Raw genomic sequence first — 19,696 nt, 5'->3', positions numbered from 1 at the left:
TCTGGAGAGTCTGAAACCTTCACGTTCCAGAGAACTAGGGAGGGTCCCTTCTGAGACGCTTTCTCCACCCGCTTCTTGCTTTGGACTCACCTTTCTCCCATCAGACCACTGTCTAGGCTGCAGCTCTTCCTCCTGTCTCTCAAGGTTATTCTCACAGCCCATTACACCTACCTCAAAGGGCCGACACGCTGGCACTGATTGTGATTGCTACTGCACGGTTGCAACAGATTGCTCTGCACGGTTACAGCACATTGATGCATGGCAGAGTGGTGAGAAAGAAACCTGTTCTGGATGGTAAACCTGTCCAGGCTGCATACTTCTACAAGCAGACAAGAGTGGACTCTGTGGGGGTGGTTAGATGCCAGCAAAGGAAGGGGTAGCAAGCTGTTGCGTGCGCACGAAGGCATCAGTGTTGATTGCATGCCACAGCAGGGACTGTTCATGTAGACCAGTGTTGTCCAAACTTGGCCACTTTAAGATGAGTGGACTTCAACTCCCAGAATTCCCCAGCCAGCCATGCTGGCTGGGGAATTCTGGGAGTTGAAGTCCACTCATCTTAAAGTGGCCAAGTTTGGACAACACTGATGTAGACGATACTCCACGAGATCTGTGGAGGGATCCTAGAGTCCCTGTAGAAGATGGTGTGAATTGGTTCCTATAGCAACCACAGAGCTGGAGATGTGCCACCCACATCACTTGGCCAGGTCAAGCTGCCCACCATCCTGAAGCCATTCCATGCAAGGGTCTTATTCCAGAGATCAAGCACAATTGGCAGGGCCCCAGTCGAAGAAGGGCTGGAGTGGTGGGCTGCAAGAAACCATAGTAGAAGTAGGTTCGGGCATCCAAAGGGAGGCTTTGCTCCCAACCCCTCTGCATGGGGTGGTATCCCGCCAGTTGACGGACAGCTGGTCGCCACCCTTCATGTTTGCTAAGCAGCCTGAAGACTCTTGCCTTCTGATGATTGAACTTAATCTACCCTACTGGGCTGTTGGTTGGAAGCCCCCCCTCCTCTGCCCTGGGCAGTCCTTCTGCGCACGGAGGATGAGGAAAGGCGGCTGCTCCTGAGGATCATCCCCCCCCCCCTCGCTAGACAGCAGGATCAAGGCTTCTGCTGGGTCCAGATGCCGGCAGATTCCAAACCTGGAAGTGCCTCTTGCTGGGGTGAGGGCCCCTTGAAGGGCCACGTGGGGACAGCACCGCTCAAGGGCACAGCACAGGTGGCAGAACGACCTATCGGAATGGGGGCACAGCCACTTCTATGGGGAAAAAGGGTGCAGACCTCAGCAGTCAGTCAATGGGTCCATTTTAATTTTTAACGCAGTAAATATCGATAAATATAACCCATACTGAAGGGTCAGAAGAAGGGGGTTAATCTCCCTCCCCCTGGTTCCTATGTGGAGCTAAGGCCATACCAACACCAGGTTGAAGAGGAATGAGCCCAACAACCCGCTGTTGGGGCAGCTGTTAAGGGGGGGGAGATAACATGCTGGAACGCTTGCAAGAGGGCCCACGACCTGGAAAACAGGATGTGTGAAATTTAGATATAGGCTTAAAGCAGCTTGCGCCATATAGAGGGGATGTATATGGCGCATGTAGATAGTTACGACAGGGTGCTGTCCGTTTAACTGTTTAACCGCAGCCTGCAGGGACACTATAGGCTTTAAAATGACAGTAGACAGAAGCCCCAAATATGGATAACTGTAAATAAGGGCAAGGGGCTTCAGAGGAGAGTAGTGGGAGATGTAAACTAAGGCGGGACAAACGGAAGTTGTATTTGGCGTAGCTGATAGGTTGTGAACCCCATAGTACCTGACCAATGAGGAGCTGGGGAGGGAATTTGAGAAGTATAAAGATTGTAAGCAAACTGTGTTTGGGGCTCCGGCCGCCTTACAGGCTGGAGTCCTTTTGTTCTGGTACCTTAATAAAAGCAACCTCGTCTTTTGGCTTCGGCACCAAGCTCAGACCCATTTTGTGGCGAAACAATACAAACCAAAGCTCTTTTGGGGTCCTCCATAATTTTTAAAAGTGGGAAGGGGTCTTGAGAGAAAAAAGTTTAAGGAGCACTGAATTAGACTAATAGTGAAAATGGATTTTCAGTGGCCAACTGCATGAATATGCCTTTTTTTTCCAGACCGGTTTTACTGATGGGGGAGAAAACTGTACTCTGCTGATATTCAGAGACACTCTTCTCTTTGGCACATGTGAGGTTGAGATAAAGCATAAATTATAGGTTTCAAGAGCCATGGTTTATCCTTCTCTTCTCTTCTCTTCTCTTCTCTTCTCTTCTCTTCTCTTCTCTTCTCTTCTCTTCTCTTCTCTTCTCTTCTCTTCTCTTCTCTTCTCTTCTCCCCTCCCCTCCCCTCCCCTCCCCTCCCCTCCCCTCCCTCTGCATCCACCCTTTTCCTCTCTCTCTGCTTCCTTCCTCAGCCTGCTTCCCTTCCCTTCCTTCCTCATTTCCTCTCCTCCCTCCCTCCCTCCTTTCTCCCACAGGCTTGAGGGAGGAGAAGGGGACCGAAGACGGACCGAAAGGGATCCCCGGGGTCTCGCGGCCCTCCTACCGCCTCCTGATGGGCTCCTTCCCCGTGACGTCATCCCCTCCACGGGCCGCGATTGGCCGTCCTTGGATAGGGACACCCTGGGCAGAGGGTGGTTGCCGCCGGGAGGGGCTCTGAGGCGCAGGTGGGCGTCCTCGCAGCCGGAGCGCGGAGCATCCGGCATCCTTCGAGCAGGTAAGCCTCCCGAAGGGGCCAGACGATCCTAGTCTAGGTTTGCATCCCGGCGGCAGGTTTACTCAGGAATCACGAGGATTCCTTTGAAGGAAGGGCCGCCACAATCCTCCCCTTCGGGCAGAGCGGATTGTCTGAATCCGCAGGACCTTAAGAGGGAAGGATCTGAGTCTGACACATGCAAGAGCCGCCGCCTGGCAGCGCGGAGAGCATTTTCCATTTTATCCATTTGCTTAATGTATGGCCCATCTTCAGCGAGGACCCGGGGCTGCTCGGATGGAGGCAGGCTCGGACTGAGCCGCTGCAATATGTCTCTGTCAATCAGAGTCTTTACTGGGGCTTTCAGAGGCTCTGGACATGGTGCCCAGGTTCTTTTTGGAATACATTAATAGCCTCCTCTTCCATGCTTCCATTTCTGAGCCTCATTTATCCCAGAAGTTGCAGCCTTAAGATGGGTGCCTTGGTGTATACAACATGCAATTTTGTACATTCTGATGTACACGATACAATCACATCTGGAGGGAGGGGTTTCCTAACAAAACAGGGCCCCAAGTATCTATGCTTGAAATACCTGGTTTATGTTAGGAGTGTGGTTTTTATAAAATGGTAAAAAGAGTGAAAATCCCTCCCCTTTTTCCTCCTGTGACTTGGGTTCCTGCATTCACAAGGCATTCTAGTTTAGCATGCTTCTCTGAAAAAGTTCCTTCCCCCAGTTTACATCGTAAGAAATGTGCCTGAAACCTCACAGTTTTCCGTGTGAAGATGTGTCCTGACACGTACAATTCCAACCGTCTTACTCTTTTTGAGTCTGAGAAAGTATATTTCCAAAATGGCTCAGTATTCAGGCATGAAATAATTTGGAGATGGTGTTGGACGGAAGAGGGAAATTGCATAAAAAGCTTGAAATAAAATTCACGTAATAATCAGAGTCATCTGGTCATATAGCCACGAAGTCATATAGGCCCCCATAACGTCATCACATGAATGATATGAATAATGTAATGTGTGTAATTACAGGAAAACAACATGGTGGACTTTGATGATTTTCTTCTCATTTTTCTGTTTGCCATTTTCTGCATCTCTTCAGCGTACAATGCATTGGGACAATGGAATCATCAGGGTGTGGTCAAAAAAGTCAAAATGGTGGCCAGAACAGTGCAGTTGAAGTTCCATCCGCTTTTATGTGTGACACACATTAAAAAGGGGTAGAGCTTTGATTGTACCCCCATGGCTGCCATCTTGACTTTTTTGACCACACCTTGTGGACACTGCTGCCTTGGAACATAGACTAGCCTGACAGTCCATGTGTGATACTGGCAGCATAGAAATCCCATAATAAATAAATAAGAGAAAGGCTGAATTTCCTCTATCCTAAATCACAAAACCAGAGTGAACTGGTGAAGAATTGAAAGAAGCACACATCTGCTTGGTTTGTAACTGATTTAGTTAAGCATGCTGTGTGGACGAGCCGAAATAACTTAGGTTTTACCTGTGTACCACGTACATTAATTCAGATTTGGGCCTGGTGTCTATGTGTACGTTGTGGTGTGTGCTCTTGGCGTTAAGGGTGTCTATCTCTTGAAACCACTGCAAGCCCGTGTTGGCGTGCCGTTGGTTTGGTTTCAGATTAGGGTTTTGTGTGATTCCCCTTGCTGCGGTTTGTGAACCATGGTCTAGGGCAGCCTTACAGGCGAGCTGGCCCACAATAGCTTCTTCAAATCCTATTTGAAACCAACCATGGTTTGTGAACCCAGGTTTAGAGGCTGCATCACCCAGGAGGTGCCAAGCTCATCACAACTTCTGGGTTCCTGCGGTCAGATCTGTTTGATTTATCAGTGACTGAAGCTCTGCCTACGCCCCCGTTCCCGTGACACTGGGGTCCTGGGGGTACGAACTCCCTTCTAGCACTGCGGAGCGATTAGAGAAACTAGGCATGTATAACAGGGTGCTTTTCCAAAATGCAAAACATGTGGCATAGTTTACCGCAGTCTATACCGCCACACTTAGATCCGCCCACGGGTCAAATCATGGGACCTGCATTGTGAAAGGCTTGCCCTGTATTCTTGAATGCCAACCGGGGTTAAAAAATCTCAAATGAGGGGAAGGATGAGCCCCACCCTGGTTTGCCTTTGTTAACCCTGTGCAAGGGACTTTGCATGCTCTCTTTGTGATTAATTTCTAAAAAAAGAAGGCAACCTGGCTAGAATTACAATCCCAGCTGCACCCAGACCCAGGCACAGTGATGCCAAGACAAAATCTATTCTTCAGGCTCAGTTGGTCTGAAGGTGGACTTAAATTGGAAGTGGATCCTTCAGCCAGCTGGAGCGTGAAAATATTCAGGGTCTCCAACCTTCCCGCTGCAGCAAGGGGCGACAGAGGGGTACGAGCCGCGCATTGTGGAACAGAACTGCAGTTTGACCAAACTGGACTCTTTCCACAGATCTGGACAGGTGCAGGAGTCCTCCTTTGCTGGAAAGTTTCATCTGGAGACGCTCTTGGGTCTGAGCTCCGGAGGAAAATGGATCGACTGAAGGTGCCGCGGACCAAGGAACTGGAGTTTGGGGGTATATTTGGTAAGGAGGGAATTAGGATGGGGAGCCAAGCGATGGGATGTCTCCTGTTTCTCTGTTTTACCATCCCTTCTAATCCCTCCTCTTTAAGAAGGAGATTGCCTTGTTTTCCCTTTCTTAATCTGCAGTAACTGCCCTAATTAGGAGCCGTTGCAGGTTCTTGGCATATGGTGTAGCTGCTACTAAAAGAGGTTAAAGAGAGGAGAGGGGTAACTACCCTGATTTAGGAAGTGTGCTTGTAGTTAGATTGCTGGAAATGTGGGAAATAGAAGATGGTGTTCACCCATTCTTGCAACTAAGCTAAGTCTGGCTAATTTTAACCTGGGAGGGCTTTTTTGCTGGCTGAATGTATTTCTTGTTTGGTTAGTTTATGAGTCCAGGGCTCCTTTCTCCAGTTCTGAAGTAGAAAGGCAACAATAAGAGTGCCAATTTCCCATCTTTAAAAAGAAGCAGCCTGTCCCTGGAGTTGACCTCTACGCACTTTTCTTGGCAAGTACACAGAAGGCATTTGTCATTGCTTTCTTCCAGGATGTTTTTTCAACTTCCCAGTCTAACCTACAGCGCTGGGATTTCCTGGTGGCCTCCTTTCCAAATGTCAACTACGCTCTATCCTACTTCGCTTCCAAGCCCAGACAGATTCAGCCAGGCACTGCTGAGACGTCACACCTTTAACTTCTCATTAATTTGTAGAAATTGGCAACCGATGCTTGGAAATAAACGCAATTGCTTGCCAAGCGGGGCTGCTGTTAGAGAAACCCAAGAGCTGAAATGGGATGATACATTGGCAACCTTAAGAGAGGGGGTAATGAAAACGAAAGCTCTGTAAACTCTAGAACCCCTAAAAAGCTGCAAGGATGTATCAGTTGGATAGAACTGTAACTGTCGTGGCGCCTCCTGTCCCCAGGAATCATGGGAAATGTAGTTTTGCAAAGACGCCCAGCCTTCCTTCCGAGTTTCCTTGATTCACACAAGAACAAAAGGTTCTGAAAACCAGCGGGAGGAAGGGGCGGGACTCGCGCTAGGGAGGCCCAGGTTCAAATCCATCCTTGGCTGCAGAAACTCCCTTTTAGCTAGTTGCTCTCTCTCAACCCAGCCTACTTCACAGGGTTGTTGTGACAGAGAAACAAAGGGAGCGTGAGGTGCACAGCCTTTGCTTCCTGGGGAAAAAAGTGCCATGCAAGCCTAACACATTAATTAATGCAGTGTTGTCCAAACTTGGCCACCTTAAGATGAGTGGACTTCAACTCCCAGAATTCCCCAGCCAGCATGGCTGGCTGGGGAATTCTGGGAGTTGAAGTCCACTCATCTTAAAGTGGCCAGGTTTGGACAACACTGAATTAATGGAACACTGGAGGTGTCAAAATGCATCACATTATAGGATGGCAGTGTATTTTCGAACAGGTCTCCAGCGCTTTTAATACTGAGTAGGGAAATTCAGCCTGGGAAGCTTTTGCCAATCCCCCCCCCCCCCCGCAATACCCCAGCAGGTTTTATGCATTTTAGTATTTGTATATTTCAGAGGTATTTTCAGCCTTTACCCCCTCCTCCCATTTTCCCCCTCCCATCAACCCTGCAGAGTAGGCTGGGTTGCGGGCGGGGGACTGCTCAGAGTCCCCCAGGGAGCTGAGCTGGGGCTTGAACCCCGGTTGTCCTGCTCCTAGCCCAGCTCCTTCTCCACTGGGCCCTGGCCATGGGGCTGGGGGGGGCCTGGCCCAAGGTCCCGCAGGGCGCTCCTCTCGGGGAAACGCCTCCGGTCGGTTACCTCCGGGACCTTTGCCTGCCTTTTTGGAGATGGGGAACGGATGCCAGTCGTTCGGTCGGGGCGTCCCCACCTGGGGGATGCTGGGGAGTCTGAGTCCCCTTCTCCCTCCTCCTAACGCCCCTTCTCCTGCTCGCAGGGGCCACCCTCCTGACTGCCTTGATGCCCGCCACCGTCTTCTCACTGCTGCTGGTCTGCAGGACAGAGCAGGCCAGCGTGGGGGCCTTCCCCTGGCCTCTGCCCTCGCTCCGCTCCCTCTGGAGCCCCCAAGACTTCGCCCTGGTCCTGGCCTGGGTGGCCTTCCAAGCCCTGCTCTACCTGCTGCCGGTGGGAAAGGTAGGGCTGTCGCCTGCGGGGCCACGGGTTGCTTTAGCCTCAGCTTTCCCGTCTGTATAATGGGAAGAAAAGCCATAGGCCGGGAGGGCTTGTTGTTATAATCCTGGAAATGCTGGTGCAGGCGTGGACCGGTGGGGAATAGAACTGCACCAATACGTTTGAAGGCGTTTCCAGCAGGCAGAAAAACGGGCAAAAAAATGATGAATAATGTCCCTGATAAATAGGAGAGTTGGGCCCTGTTGCCCAGAGAAACCTTTCTTCTTCTTCTTCTTCTTCTTCTTCTTCTTCTTCTTCTTCTTCTTCTTCTTCTTCTTCTTCTTCTTCTTCTTCTTCTTCTTCTTCTTCTTCTTCTTCTTCTTCTTCTTCTTCTTCTTCTTCTTCTTCTTCTTCTTCTTCTTCTTCTTCTTCTTCTTCTTCTTCTTCTTCTTCTTCTTCTTCTTCTTCTTCTTCTTCTTCTTCTTCTTCTTCATCATCATCATCATCATCTAAATTTTAGAAAATTACGTAGGGCTGGCACATTTTAACACAGCCATAATTTTTGATACAAGCTGTTGCTATACCTCATATAGACAATGAAAAGCCACCGTTTCTTGCAAAAAAAAAAAAATTACTTTGCCTTGCCACGCAATGGGTTTTATCAGCTTGAGCTTACCACTGAAGAGCCAGCGTGGTCTAGTGGTCTAGTGGTCAAGATGCTGGCCTAGAATCCAGGAGGCGGTGAGTTCTAGTCCAGCCTTAGGCAGGAAAGCCGGCTGGGGGGCTCTGGGCCGGTTCCTCTCTCTCGGCCCAGCCCACCTCACACCTCACAGGGTTGTTGTGGTGGGGAAAAGAGGAGGAGGAAGGAACCCACCACCTTGAGTTATTTATAAAAATAATAAAGGCGGGATAAAAAAATTTTAAAAGCTGTAGGCCAGATCTTATCATGCCATCTATCCAACTGAACTATTATCTAGATATTTCCATTGTGGAATCTTTTAATTTTTAAGTGCCCAGCTGCGTGGACATTTATTTCTCTTCTGTCTGACAGAATAAAGATGTTATGAAACCCCTCCCTGAATCTTGTTTTTTTTCCCGACAGCTCACTGAAGGGATTGTTCTTCGGGACAAGAGCCGGCTGCAGTATCGCATTAATGGTGGGTGTCTCTGGAAGACTGAGAGGAGAAAGGGGTGGTGAAACAAAGGAGGCAGCTGGGGTGGGGGGCAAACGGAGGGGGAAAAATTGGCAATGAATGGCTATGGCGTCAGTTCCCGAAATTGGGGTTTTTTAGGCCATTTAATTTAGGAATATACTTTGGAAGTAAACTTTATTTAAGATTTATCTGTGTAACCAGTATTTTTATAATAACACCTCTTTCTTCCATTTAAATAGTAACGTATCGCTATTAATATATTAAATATTAATGCTCAAATATTCACTACAAAACTTGTAAAAGAAGTGATAAAAATAGGTGAGGGAGAAAATTAAAAATAAAGCACCAGTCACATTACACTTAAAGCATTCAGTAAAATAATTTACAAAAGCAGTGTGGGGAAACAAAAATACCTAAGCAAAACGTTTATGTTAAAATATTTAATATAGATTACTTAAATGAGGTGGCAGAGGTTGGGTGACAGAAAAAAATTAAACTTCATTCAAATGCAATAGTCCCACAAGGAAGTGGGTGAGGACAAGGGAACCTAAATTTGGTTTATATTGACATATTTAAAAAAGCCGTTTAAATGAAATAACGGTGCTCGATGGGGTTCAGATCACAGGAGCGCTCATCCCCCCTGCCCTGCCCTGCCCTGCCCTGCCCTGGCGGGCTCTCGTCTGGCGTCCTGGGTCCAGTTCTGGTCCCCCCAGTACAAAGGACAGTGGCAAAGGGAACGAGGTCAGAGGACAACCGCCCAGGTGGTGGGGGTCTGGGTCGGGGTCCCTCTCGGGCACAGTCCCCTCGTGCCTCCCGTTCTCGCCTCGGCTCCTGAGAGAGGCGTCTCACAGGAAGCTTTCAAGAGGGAACAGGCTCGCTGGCAAGCCAAGCTGGAACCCGGGCACGTGGGCTGGCAGGAAAGGGCTGCTGCTGGGGGGAGAATTCGCCTTGTGGCAAACAGGTGCCGCTTTGGGCACACACCCAGCCGGGCCCTCGGGCTCCCAGGCGTGCTCCTGAACCGTCACTTCTGCCTATTCCGGGTTCCGGAGTCCCCTGAGATCACTGCTGCGCCTTTGGTCTCATCTCCTAGTGCAAATCCCCCTCCCTCCTTTTTCATTCGTGGCAGGTTCCCACGCCATGCTAGTCACCGCACTGATGGTGGGCGCCGGGCTGGCCACGGGGCTGCGCCTGAGTTACATCTACGACCACATCCTGCAGCTGGCCTTCGCAGCCAGCGTCCTCGCCTTCGGCCTCAGCGTCCTCCTCTATTTTAAAGGGTTGCTGGCCCCGGAGACGGCCCTGGCTCCCGGCGGGAATTCAGGTGAGTTTCCCAAACCCAGGAAAGCTCAAGGGGGGCTGTGTGACCAGCAAGTGCCTGGAGGAGGCATCCCGGCCCCCTTTGCAGCCTTGTTTGCCCACCACTCTAAAACAGATGAGACCAGGGCTTCTCAACCTTGGCAGCTTGAAGATGTGTGGACTACAATCCCAGAATTCCCCAGCCAGCATGCTTTAAGTCCAGACTTCTTAAAGTATGCTGGCTGGGGAATTCTGGGAGTTGAAGTCCAGACATCTTCTAGTTGCCAGAGTTGAGAAACACTGGACTAGACTTTGGGGTCTGTTACTTGCAGCTCAGGTTTAGCATCCTTTGCAAACCCTTCCAGTCCAGTGTTTCGAGAAAGACGTTTTCTGGCAAGGGTTGGCAAATTGTCGGTCTTTGGAGATCCCTTTTTCCCCATCAGCTAGCCTGCCCAGGACTGGGGCATTGCCTCTGGCTGGACTTTGCAAGGGATTCTGGGGAAGTTCTGTGGGGCAGAACTGTGGTACTCAGGATCACCTCTGGAGTTTCCCATCCGCACGGTTGAGAGAGACCTCTGGGAAGAGCACTGAGCAGGGCTCCTGGAAAGTAGGAGAGGAGCAGAGCCCCTGATCACCCAAGGTTTCAGGGAAAGCTTTTTCTTTTCTCTTCTTCCCTCCTGCAGGAAACCCCATTTATGACTTCTTCATGGGCCACGAGCTGAACCCACGCATCGGTGTCTTTGATCTCAAATTTTTCTGTGAGCTGCGCCCAGGGCTCCTTGGCTGGGTAAGATGGCTGTGGGGGTGACGATCAGGGTAAAGCAGGGCCTCCTGCCCCGAACCGAGAAACAGGCAGGTTGGGGAAGGCGTGGCTGCTTCGCTTCCCTCGCGGGCTGGACTAGACTAGTTGCAGCAACACTAGACTAGTTTCATCAGTTATACCCACTGGCAATACTCTATTCGTACAATGCACTGGACTCTCAACGGCCCGTGTTTGCACAACCCACGCAGCGGATCGCCAGGATCAGAAGTAAGGAAGGTCACCGCGTTGGGCAGGAGTGCTACCAAGACAGTTCAGTCTGGTTCTTGGGGACCAGGGATTAAACTGTCCCTCTTCCTCCAAAGACCAGGGAGACGCCCCACGACTTCAGGCTGAGCAGAGGGCCGATGGCTTCCAGCAACGGCGCTCACCAGGGCTGCTCACCTCCACGTTTCTGGGGCTATGCCCCCCGGCTCCTGTCGTTCATGCCGCTATGGCTCGGTGGTGAGGCTAGCCTGGTTCCCTGCCATGAAAGATTCAGGAGGAAGGTCCGTGAGCTGGAAGGGGAACCGGGGCAGAATTATTATTGCCTCATCCGGCTAACACCTCTGCCGTTAGGTCTTTCATATGGTCAACATGCTTTAGATTTTTTTTTTTAAATTTTATCAACATATTTTAAAAATCCCACGGGGTTCAGTTTGTTCCAACCCGCTGTCTCGCAATGCTAATATCCGTTCTGGGGCGTAACTGAGCAAGACCAGGAAGCTGTGATATCATCTTCATCTGTCAATGGGAACAAACACTGAGGCCCGTTTGTGTGCTGGAAAGCTTTCCTGGCTTAAATCGGGGGCGCCCTTGGGGCCCTCCAGGCGCCCGCCCCACCAGTTGCAAAAAACCAGTGGCATAATTGCCTACTGTTTTCTATCATTTTCAGATGGAAAGCTCTAGCCCCCCCGCCCCAGTTGCTGAGCCAGGACACGGGGTGAACACACCGTTTGAGCTGATCTTGTTTAACTTGTATAGGTTTTTTCCCCAGCGTGACAGGTTTCTACTGTTGGTTTAATTCAGTGTTGTCCAAACTTGGCCACTTTAAGATGAGTGGACTTCAACTCCCAGAATTCCCCAGCCACCCATGCTGGCTAGGGAATTCTGGGAGTTGAAGTCCACTCATCTTAAAGTGGCCAAGTTTGGACAACACTGGTTTAATTGATTGTTCTTACTTGTTTTAGCTTTCTGCAAGCCACCCTGCAAGTCATTTGCCAAGGGGGCAGCCGTAGAAATCATAAATCAATAAAAATAACTAAATGCTAAATTGATTTAATGACTTTTTAAAGAATATCTGCCCCTCAAGCCCAGGGTCTGATGTGGGCCCACCCTTTTCTTCATTGCTCCGCCCACTTTCTCTTTTTGCTCCTCCCCCTCTGCTGTGTTAAGGAGAGGCTCCAGCTGTCAAAACCTATAACAGGGTTAAAGGGGTAACGGCAAGTGAGAAATGAATGGGGACGCTGAAGGTGGGCCTGGGCTGACTTTCTCCCGCCTCCCTTAGGCGCTGATCAACATGGCGATGTTAGTGAAAGAGACTGAGCTAAGAGGCAGCCCGTCTTTGGCCATGATCCTGGTCAACGCCTTCCAGCTTCTCTATGTGGTGGACGCCTTCTGGCATGAGGTAGGCTAAGGCATGGGGAAGGGGGTCAAAAAAGTCAAATCCCTTTTGAATGGGATTTCTATGCTGTTGATTTCACACAGGGGCTGTTGGGCTGGTCTACATTTGATGTCAACCCAGAAAATGGGTTAATTCAGTCACCAGTAATGACATTTGGTGCCCATCTCAAGATCAGAACTTGGAGCTTTCCAAACAGTAAATTCCTCAAATTTTACAAAGCACAGTCTAGGTTAGGGATCCTTTGGGGTTGGATTTCGTGGCTTACAAGAACCCTGAATTCCTACATTTTCTTTAGCACTTGGAAGAGAGGCTTCTTGTAGGAACTCTAGGAGGAGAGGCAGGGCTGAGTCTGCAAATTACCCACCTTTCCATATGACAGCTTTCTGGGTAGCTATGTGGACTAGAAACTTTAATTTTTTTAAAAAAAGTCATTAACATTGAGATTCGTTCGCTGCTGCCTGGAGGATGCTACCGTTCAGTGCTTTATTAGCCCTGATTTCAGGTGCACAGAATACACCTAGCAAAGATCAGATGGGCAAGGTGGCATTTTATAGGAAGATCCACCAGGCCACATCTAGCGCCTGTAAGCTGGAGGCCATCAAGGCCTCAGTGAATCTTGGGGCTTGGAGGCTAAGTCCTATGAAAAACAGTTAAGGACCTGCGTTGGGTGAGAAGGCTAAGGGAAGACATGACAGCATCTTCCAATAATTCTGAAGGTACGAGGTTGGAGAAGACTGGTCATACCATCTGGCTTGACTCACTGCGCTGAGTAACCTGCAGCCATTCGCACAGCTGGGTCAGGGCAGAAGAATTTGTGGCTGGAGCTTGTAAATGTTTTGCAGGAAGCCATTCTCACCACGATGGATATTGTCCACGATGGCTTTGGCTTCATGCTCGCTTACGGAGACCTGGCTTGGGTGCCGTTCTTGTACAGCCTGCAGTCGTACTTCCTCGTAACCCACCCCCAGAAGCTTAGCCTGCCTCTAGCTGGGGGCATTGTCCTGCTAAATGGTGAGTTGGGCTGCAAACGGGCCCTCTGAGCATGCACAGAATGCTTTCTTCTTCTCCTCTTGGCTGTTGTTGAAAATACGTGCAAGCTGGGCTTTCTATTTCCATTGTTTATTGATTAGATTGGTAATCCAGCTTTCATTTAGGAGCTTAAGGAAGAATAGCAACTTCTCCTCCTAAGTTTCCCCACCACAACAACCCCATCGGGTGGGTTGGGCTCAGAGATCGTGACTGGCCCAAAGTCATCCAGTGAGCATCCACGTCTGAGGAAGACTAGAACTCCAGATAATCACCACTAGTTTATCCTGAGCTCTAGTAGAAAAGGAGTGAAAAACTTTTTGATGGCAAAACATGGAAATTGGAAAGTAAGACAGACTGTGGTCAAGATTCCTGCTCTGTCAATCATATTCAGCCCCGTTTGCAGAGCACTTTCCTTTTCTGATAATTGATTATTCCTTGAACTTTGGGAGAGAGAAAGCCTCAAAGTTCAGGAGGAGAGAACATTAGTGAACAGATAAAACAAACTGAACTCCTAGCCTCAAAGGCAAAAACGATCAATGAGCAGCTTTTCTTGTTTTTCCAGTCTGCCCCCGGCTCCTAGTAGCTAAGCCAGGTATGCACAGCCTCTTGGCCCAGGAGTATGGCTGCTGTCACGGGTTTAAGAATTCTCCCCTCTGGTCACAGCAGCACTTCAACTGGGCGTCACACTTTGGGGGCTGCGAGGCCACCGGCTGTGCATCCTGAGCTCTGTATTTATGTATCTGTGTTGGCGTGTCCCATCTTGGTGCTGCCCAGAGAGCTACAGATGCCAAATTACATCGAAAGAGGTTCAGGCTAGATGTCAGGGGGAACTTTCTGACAACGAGCTGCTGACCAGTGGAACAGGCTGCCCCACGAAGTGGCGAGTTCTCCTTTGCTGGAGGTCTTCCAACAGAGGCTGGATGGCCATCCATCTAATGGAGCCTGTGATGAAAAGGTTGGACTGGATGATCTCTAAGGTCCCTTCCAGCTCTGTGACACTATGATTCAATACAATAGTCTCCTTCTCTTTTCTTCTGGTACCTGCAGGCCTGGGGTATTCCATATTCCGTGGTGCCAATTCCCAGAAAAACACCTTCCGCCGGAATCCTGCTGATCCCAGAGTGGCTGGTTTGTAACACCTACAAGTTTCAGTTTATGGGGTGGGTCCACATGATCTACTTAACCAGCTCCCAAGCTTGGCAGGTGCATTTACACACCATGGTAGACCTGCTTACTTTTAACCCAGGCTATTAAGAGGAGATGTTGTGCAGCAGAGGCCTTCGCACGTGGGAGAACCCAACTCTTTGGAAAGGTTGCGGTTCAGTGGGCTGCGCAACCCAGGACATTTCAGTAAGCCGGCCAAGAGCCTGCAGTGTGCAAACGAATCCATAATGTGACAGAGCAGGGTGCCCTGTGCTGTCACAATTGATTCCCTTTTGCGGAGCTCAATTTTTTTTTCAGTGCATCAGTTTCATTGATTATTGCGTGTATCCTTTCGTTTGTTATGGGAATGTCTGAGTCCGTGAATGTTCCCCACACATTTTTGGAAAGGAACAGTACTGGCTGGCTGCAGACGGATGGGTCTGCCCAGCTGCCTAGGAAAGAGGACCGGAATGGAAGACAGAAGTGGAAGTGTGTCCAGGGATGCGGGATGGGTGACAGTGACTCAGGAAGCACCCTCACTGCTTGTCAGCTGGTCACTCCCCCGTGGTGGCCATTTTTGGCAGCATGCTGTCAGCCTTCTGAACATGCCCACTCCCCCAAAAGTTTGGACCCCTCCTTGGGGTTTACATAAAATGCTGCTTTTGCTCTAAAAATAGTCAATGTCCTCAAATTGCTGTTGTGTTTGACGTGTTGGCATCACGTCAGTTCTGAACTGCTAAGCTGTGAGCTTCACCAGTGCCCGTGATCTCCACGTCAGCATCCTGACTGAATGAGGACAGGGTCTCCTTTTCCCCCAGGGCTCCGGACAATCCCAACGGCAACCGGACGGCGCCTTCTTGTTTCGGGCTGGTGGGGTTTTGTGCGTCACCCCAACTATTTAGGAGACCTCATCATGGCTCTCGCGTGGTCCTTGCCCTGTGGTAAGTTGGGAACCAGCTAGGATGTGCTCCAGTTTCGTTGTTCTGCAGCAAAGTAAGATGGGCTTCCTTTTTGTTTCGGTGCAGGATTCACTCACATCTTACCTTATTTTTATATCATCTATTTCACCTTGCTGTTGGCCCATCGGGAGGCCAGGGACGAGCATCAGTGCCTGAGGAAGTACGGGCTGGCGTGGCAAGAATATTGCCGCCGCGTCCCCTATCGGATCTTCCCCTATCTCTACTGAGTTCTCAAGCGCCCGTCTCCAAATGCCCCCGGACTCGTCTCTGGGCACAACTGTGCTCTGGCCTTAGGCCAGCGAGAGAAACAAGACACCAGCATCCCCTGGCAAGCAGACAGAAGTGTCAGCTGTACACGGCTGTTTCCCAAAACTTTCCTCAACTGACAGGGCTGGATTGTTTTCCATGAACATTCTCCTGCTTCATTTGCACTGCCTGGAAGATATCTTCATTTGATGTCCTTTTGTCAGTCTTGAATTTGTTCCAATTTTGTTCACAATATGAAAAGACCCAAGAAATGTAGATTCTGGAGCTGGACTAATTTCTATGGAAATAAACTGATTTTTAATGATTTATTCTGTTTCTAGAGAATAAGAGAAGGGATATCACTGGAACAATCAAAGCACCTTGGTGACGTTTCTTGATCTTCTAACATTTCGCCATGTTTGTGCGTGTTCAGTAGGAAGGTCTAACAGCTGAATGTTTTTTTAAGAGATTAAAGGGCCAAGATCCTTGGGAAGTAAGCTTCTGCATCCGTTAAAACTACAAGCCCTATTTATACAAATTAACAAAGCAATACTAACTGGGAGGCTGAAATAATAGGAGAACTGGATGTAATTTGGAGTGTCTAAAATTTCACTTTTTGAAAACATGTATTACAGAGATTTTCAAAAAGAGACATAAGAACACTCACTTTTAGTGTTTTTTTATGGCTTTAACTAAGCTCAGGGCTTTTAAATTGTAGAATGCTTTTTTGGGAGGTTGGGGTGGGGTTAACATCCATAGAATGCCAGCTTTTAAAAGGAGAGCATTTAAAACTCAAATGTGTTTTTTGCTCTTGAATAGCAAATAATATGATGCTGGGAATAATATGAATATTCTTTGCAATGGGAAATCGTGAGTTGCTTCTTTCTAGTTAGTGATGAAATATGTTTTGAAGGGGATCTCTCTGAGTCACACTGGCAACAATAACAAATCTATTCAATTTTTGTTTTACTTCTGGTGCAGAGGCACATGTGTCCATAGAACAACTGAAGGAAGATGAAGGGTTTTCAAGTTCACCCCCCAACCATTTAATTACTGGAACAAGGGAGGCAAAATAAAGCAGGCAGAGGAATCTTGAGGTGACCCAACATGGAGAGTTGAACTGGATTTGCTCCCTTGGTTACCTTCAGAATTAAGGAGTTATTGGCTTCTACAGTTTTGAAAGGAGATTGAAGAAGGAAGCATATAAATAAAGGTGATTAAAAACTGTTGGATTTGGAATACAATTTTTGCAACACTTCTACTTTGCATTATTTGGGGGGGACAGCTGTTATTGTTAAGAGGCACAAGATACACATTCATCTCTGAATATTCGTTTTAGATGTCCCACTTTGAAATTAATACTGTAGTTTTGATCTTACTTAGTGGAAATCTGCCTTCCAAATTGCACAGCAGCCTATTCCTCTACACATTTTAAAGAACTGTTGCTTCATATTTGTTGAGTTCCCATCAGCCCCTACCAAAAGCCCATGTGGCTGAATGGTCAGAGATGATGGGAACTTGTCAAAAGAATCGGAAGGCAGTTGTTAAGCCTGTTCTTCAGATCGCTCAGTTATCACCCCTTTCCACACTTCTTATACACAGGGGAACAATTTTCAATTCACTAAGGAGTACAAAGTGATTTCACTCCTGACTCCCAAGTAAACATATTTATGTACTGTATCAGTAGAAGAGAATACGTGTAGCTCAGGGTTGAACTGTGAAGTCCTTGGGGTTCTCTGAGCTTGGTTGTTTTCTTGAAAACATTTCGTTACCTAGCTAGGTAACATCTTCAGTGCTAGAAGGGAGTGGGGTTTGCCCCCTGTTTATATACTGTGGCATGCCCTGCCAGTGTTGGTGGAAACCCCCACTCCCACCAACACTGACAGGTCATGCCACAGTATATAAACAGGGGGCAAACCCCACTCCCTTCTAGCACTGAAGATGTGACCCAGCCGGGTAACAAAGTGTTTGCAAGAAAACAACCAAGCTCAGAGAACCCCGAGGACTCCACAGTTGTGTACTGTATGTTAACCAGGTTAAAAGGAAGCCGGAAACAAGCCAAGGATATCTTTTTTTTTTTTAATTACCACCCTCCCACTCTTACCACCCAATCTGTGTCCAGTTTAGGGGGAGAAAAACCAGGCTCATCTGTTCCATTCTGATGCCTGTGTTTGGCTTCAGCTACTGGGAAACCTGTGCTGCAACGCAAAACCAATCAGGTTTCTGGCAGGGAGAGGGTCCCATTCTTCCCCAGGCCCTTTCCTATCCACGAGTCAGGCATCAAGCATCTAATCCTTTGCAGAAGCGCCTTCAGTCCAATTCTTCCATCAGAGGCTTTTTGGAAGGGGGGAGTTTCCCTCCCCACATCTTCTCTAGTTCCTGGGTGATACCGCCAACCTCCTTGGCTGCCTCCCGATGGGCCTTGTATTCCCTCTGGACTTCCAAAGCCAGGAGGGTGAGTTCCTCCCCATGCTCCTTCACCCAAGAAAGCAGGAATTCACATTTCTTCTTGGCCTTGTACATCCTGGGCTGGTCCTCGGAGGGCACCTGCCGCTTCGCTCTGCCCAGCAGCCTGGAAAGGTGAGCGAGGGCAGCCAGGCTGAACCTGCTCTGCTCGGCTTGGCAGGGCCCCATCAAAATCTGGGCCACAGCAACCATCACCCCGGCGTTCCCCAGCGGGCACTCCGGGTACAGGCTGCCCGTGACTGCCTGGAGGGCAGCCTGCAGGGCCTCCCCCGTGGAGGAGAACACCCGCTGGGCCCCCAGGGCAGCCGAGAGGTCCAGGACCGTCCCGCAGAACTCGGGCAGCAGCTCGGCATCGTCGGCCTCTCCGTTGTACAGCGACAGCGCATACGCGTAGCCGAAGAGGACGTTGGGCAGCTGGAAGCGAACCAGAGGGGAGACGGGGGCGCTGGTGAGGGTGCTCAGCGGCGGGATCACCCCAGGCAGGGCGGGCACCGAATTCGACCCCCGGGCCAGAGGAAGACTCGGGTCTCCTGCCACGGTCCCTTCCTTTGGAAGACGGGGTGAGGCCTCCAGGCCTTGGGTGGCTCCCGGCGGCGGCTGCTGTTGCAAGGAGTTCTCCGAGTCTGGGGCATCCTCAGCTCCAATCTCCTGGATCAGGGATGCCCCCCGGTTGCCCACAGCCCACCAAGGCTGCCAGGGGGGCAAAACTGCCGAGATTTTCCCGCTGCTCAGCAGCTGCTGGAAAGTCTGGCGCTGCTGAGGGGTCAGCTGGTCCCACAGGTCCTCCCCGTGCGGGTCGAGGCCTAGATCGGGGTCTGCATCCCCGGGGTCGCGTAGCTCTTCCAGCCGGAGAAGGGCCTCCTTCAGGCGGCGTCGCGCACTCACATCCCCCCGCTGGCCCTGGAGCCGCAGTTGCAGCTCTCGGTTTTGGAAGTCCCGGGCGCAGAAGCCGTGCTCCCGGTAACAAGGCACGGAGCAGAAGCGGAGGTGGCAGCGCGGGCAGGTGTATGGGGCCCGCTCGGCCTGGCACAGCCCGCAGCAAGGGCTGCCCGCGGGGCTCGAACTCGCGGCCTCCATGAGCGGAAGGGCGGCCGAGGCACCCCGAGCACGCTCGGGAGTTTCCGGCGAGGGGAACCGTCTTCCCTTCTCGCTCTGTCTTTCGGCGCAGGCGCTGCTTGGAAAGCGCTTTGGCGGCGGTGGGAGACGTAGTCCTGCCAACGCAGCTACCGCCTGCATCAGCTCAGAAGAAAACTGCATCGACCATGATGCACCGGGCCCCACAGGAACTGTTGTGTAGCGTGCAGAGATCGTTTCCTTAACTTTTCCCGGACGTCTTCTAGAGGCTGGGGAGGGATTTGAAGGCAGCTGTAGCTTTAAGAACGGGTGCTTGAGTTAGTTTTACCCCCCTCGCTCCGCGGTCCTTTTTCCTAAAACTGTAAAAATGCTTTTTTCAAGAAAGAACCAGTTCCACCGGCAGCCCCTGGCTGACTTGAGCTGATCTCTAAACCTCTAAATCAGTGTTTCTCAACCTGGGCAACTTTACGATGTGTGGACTTCAACTCCCAGGATTCCCCAGCCAGCACAGCTTGCCCAGGTTGAGAAACACTATTCTA

The 19,696-nt window shown here is 50.0% G+C and overlaps 2 protein-coding genes across 4 annotated transcripts; one reads left to right on the top strand and one right to left on the bottom strand.

The window, feature by feature from the left end:
• Window positions 1-2,508: 2,508 nt before the first annotated feature.
• Window positions 2,509-16,847, top strand: TM7SF2 (transmembrane 7 superfamily member 2). Of its 3 annotated transcripts, none has more exons than XM_088151129.1 (11): window positions 2,509-2,729; window positions 5,167-5,299; window positions 7,195-7,391; window positions 8,470-8,524; window positions 9,648-9,842; window positions 10,501-10,604; window positions 12,124-12,243; window positions 13,083-13,251; window positions 14,317-14,397; window positions 15,231-15,353; window positions 16,599-16,847. In XM_088151129.1, exons 2-11 carry the CDS (start codon window positions 5,245-5,247, stop codon window positions 16,691-16,693), a joined length of 1,194 nt encoding a protein of 397 aa, XP_088007255.1. In that variant the 5' UTR covers window positions 2,509-2,729; window positions 5,167-5,244; the 3' UTR covers window positions 16,694-16,847. The 3 variants fall into 3 exon arrangements, with proteins under 3 accessions (XP_088007255.1, XP_088007256.1, XP_088007254.1); XM_088151130.1 differs by having other exon boundaries at window positions 15,959-16,847; XM_088151128.1 differs by having other exon boundaries at window positions 2,511-2,729; window positions 15,438-16,847.
• An 835-nt stretch (window positions 16,848-17,682) lies between these two features.
• Window positions 17,683-19,227, bottom strand: ZNHIT2 (zinc finger HIT-type containing 2). The gene has a single exon (XM_007439901.3). It carries the CDS (start codon window positions 19,158-19,160, stop codon window positions 17,928-17,930), a length of 1,233 nt encoding a protein of 410 aa, XP_007439963.2. The 5' UTR covers window positions 19,161-19,227; the 3' UTR covers window positions 17,683-17,927.
• Window positions 19,228-19,696: the final 469 nt, after the last annotated feature.

This window comes from Python bivittatus, unplaced genomic scaffold (genome assembly GCF_059951505.1).
Source record: "Python bivittatus isolate LINGU-HERP-01145 unplaced genomic scaffold, Pbiv_v1 ctg000660_np1212, whole genome shotgun sequence".
NCBI classification, from domain to species: domain Eukaryota; kingdom Metazoa; phylum Chordata; class Lepidosauria; order Squamata; family Pythonidae; genus Python; species Python bivittatus.
The sequence above is the reverse complement of the archived record's forward strand: the minus strand, read 5'-3'. Positions and strand labels throughout refer to the sequence as shown.

Excerpts from the sequence above, each read along its gene's own strand:
- ZNHIT2 (XM_007439901.3), bottom strand. The coding sequence starts at position 19,160 with ATGGAGGCCGCGAGTTCGAGCCCCGCGGGCAGCCCTTGCTGCGGGCTG.
- TM7SF2 (XM_088151128.1), top strand. The coding sequence starts at position 5,245 with ATGGATCGACTGAAGGTGCCGCGGACCAAGGAACTGGAGTTTGGGGGT. Across the intron at positions 8,525-9,647 it reads GCTGCAGTATCGCATTAATG|GTTCCCACGCCATGCTAGTC; the intron begins GTGGGTGTCTCT and ends CATTCGTGGCAG. Across the intron at positions 14,398-15,230 it reads TGCTGATCCCAGAGTGGCTG|GGCTCCGGACAATCCCAACG; the intron begins GTTTGTAACACC and ends CTTTTCCCCCAG.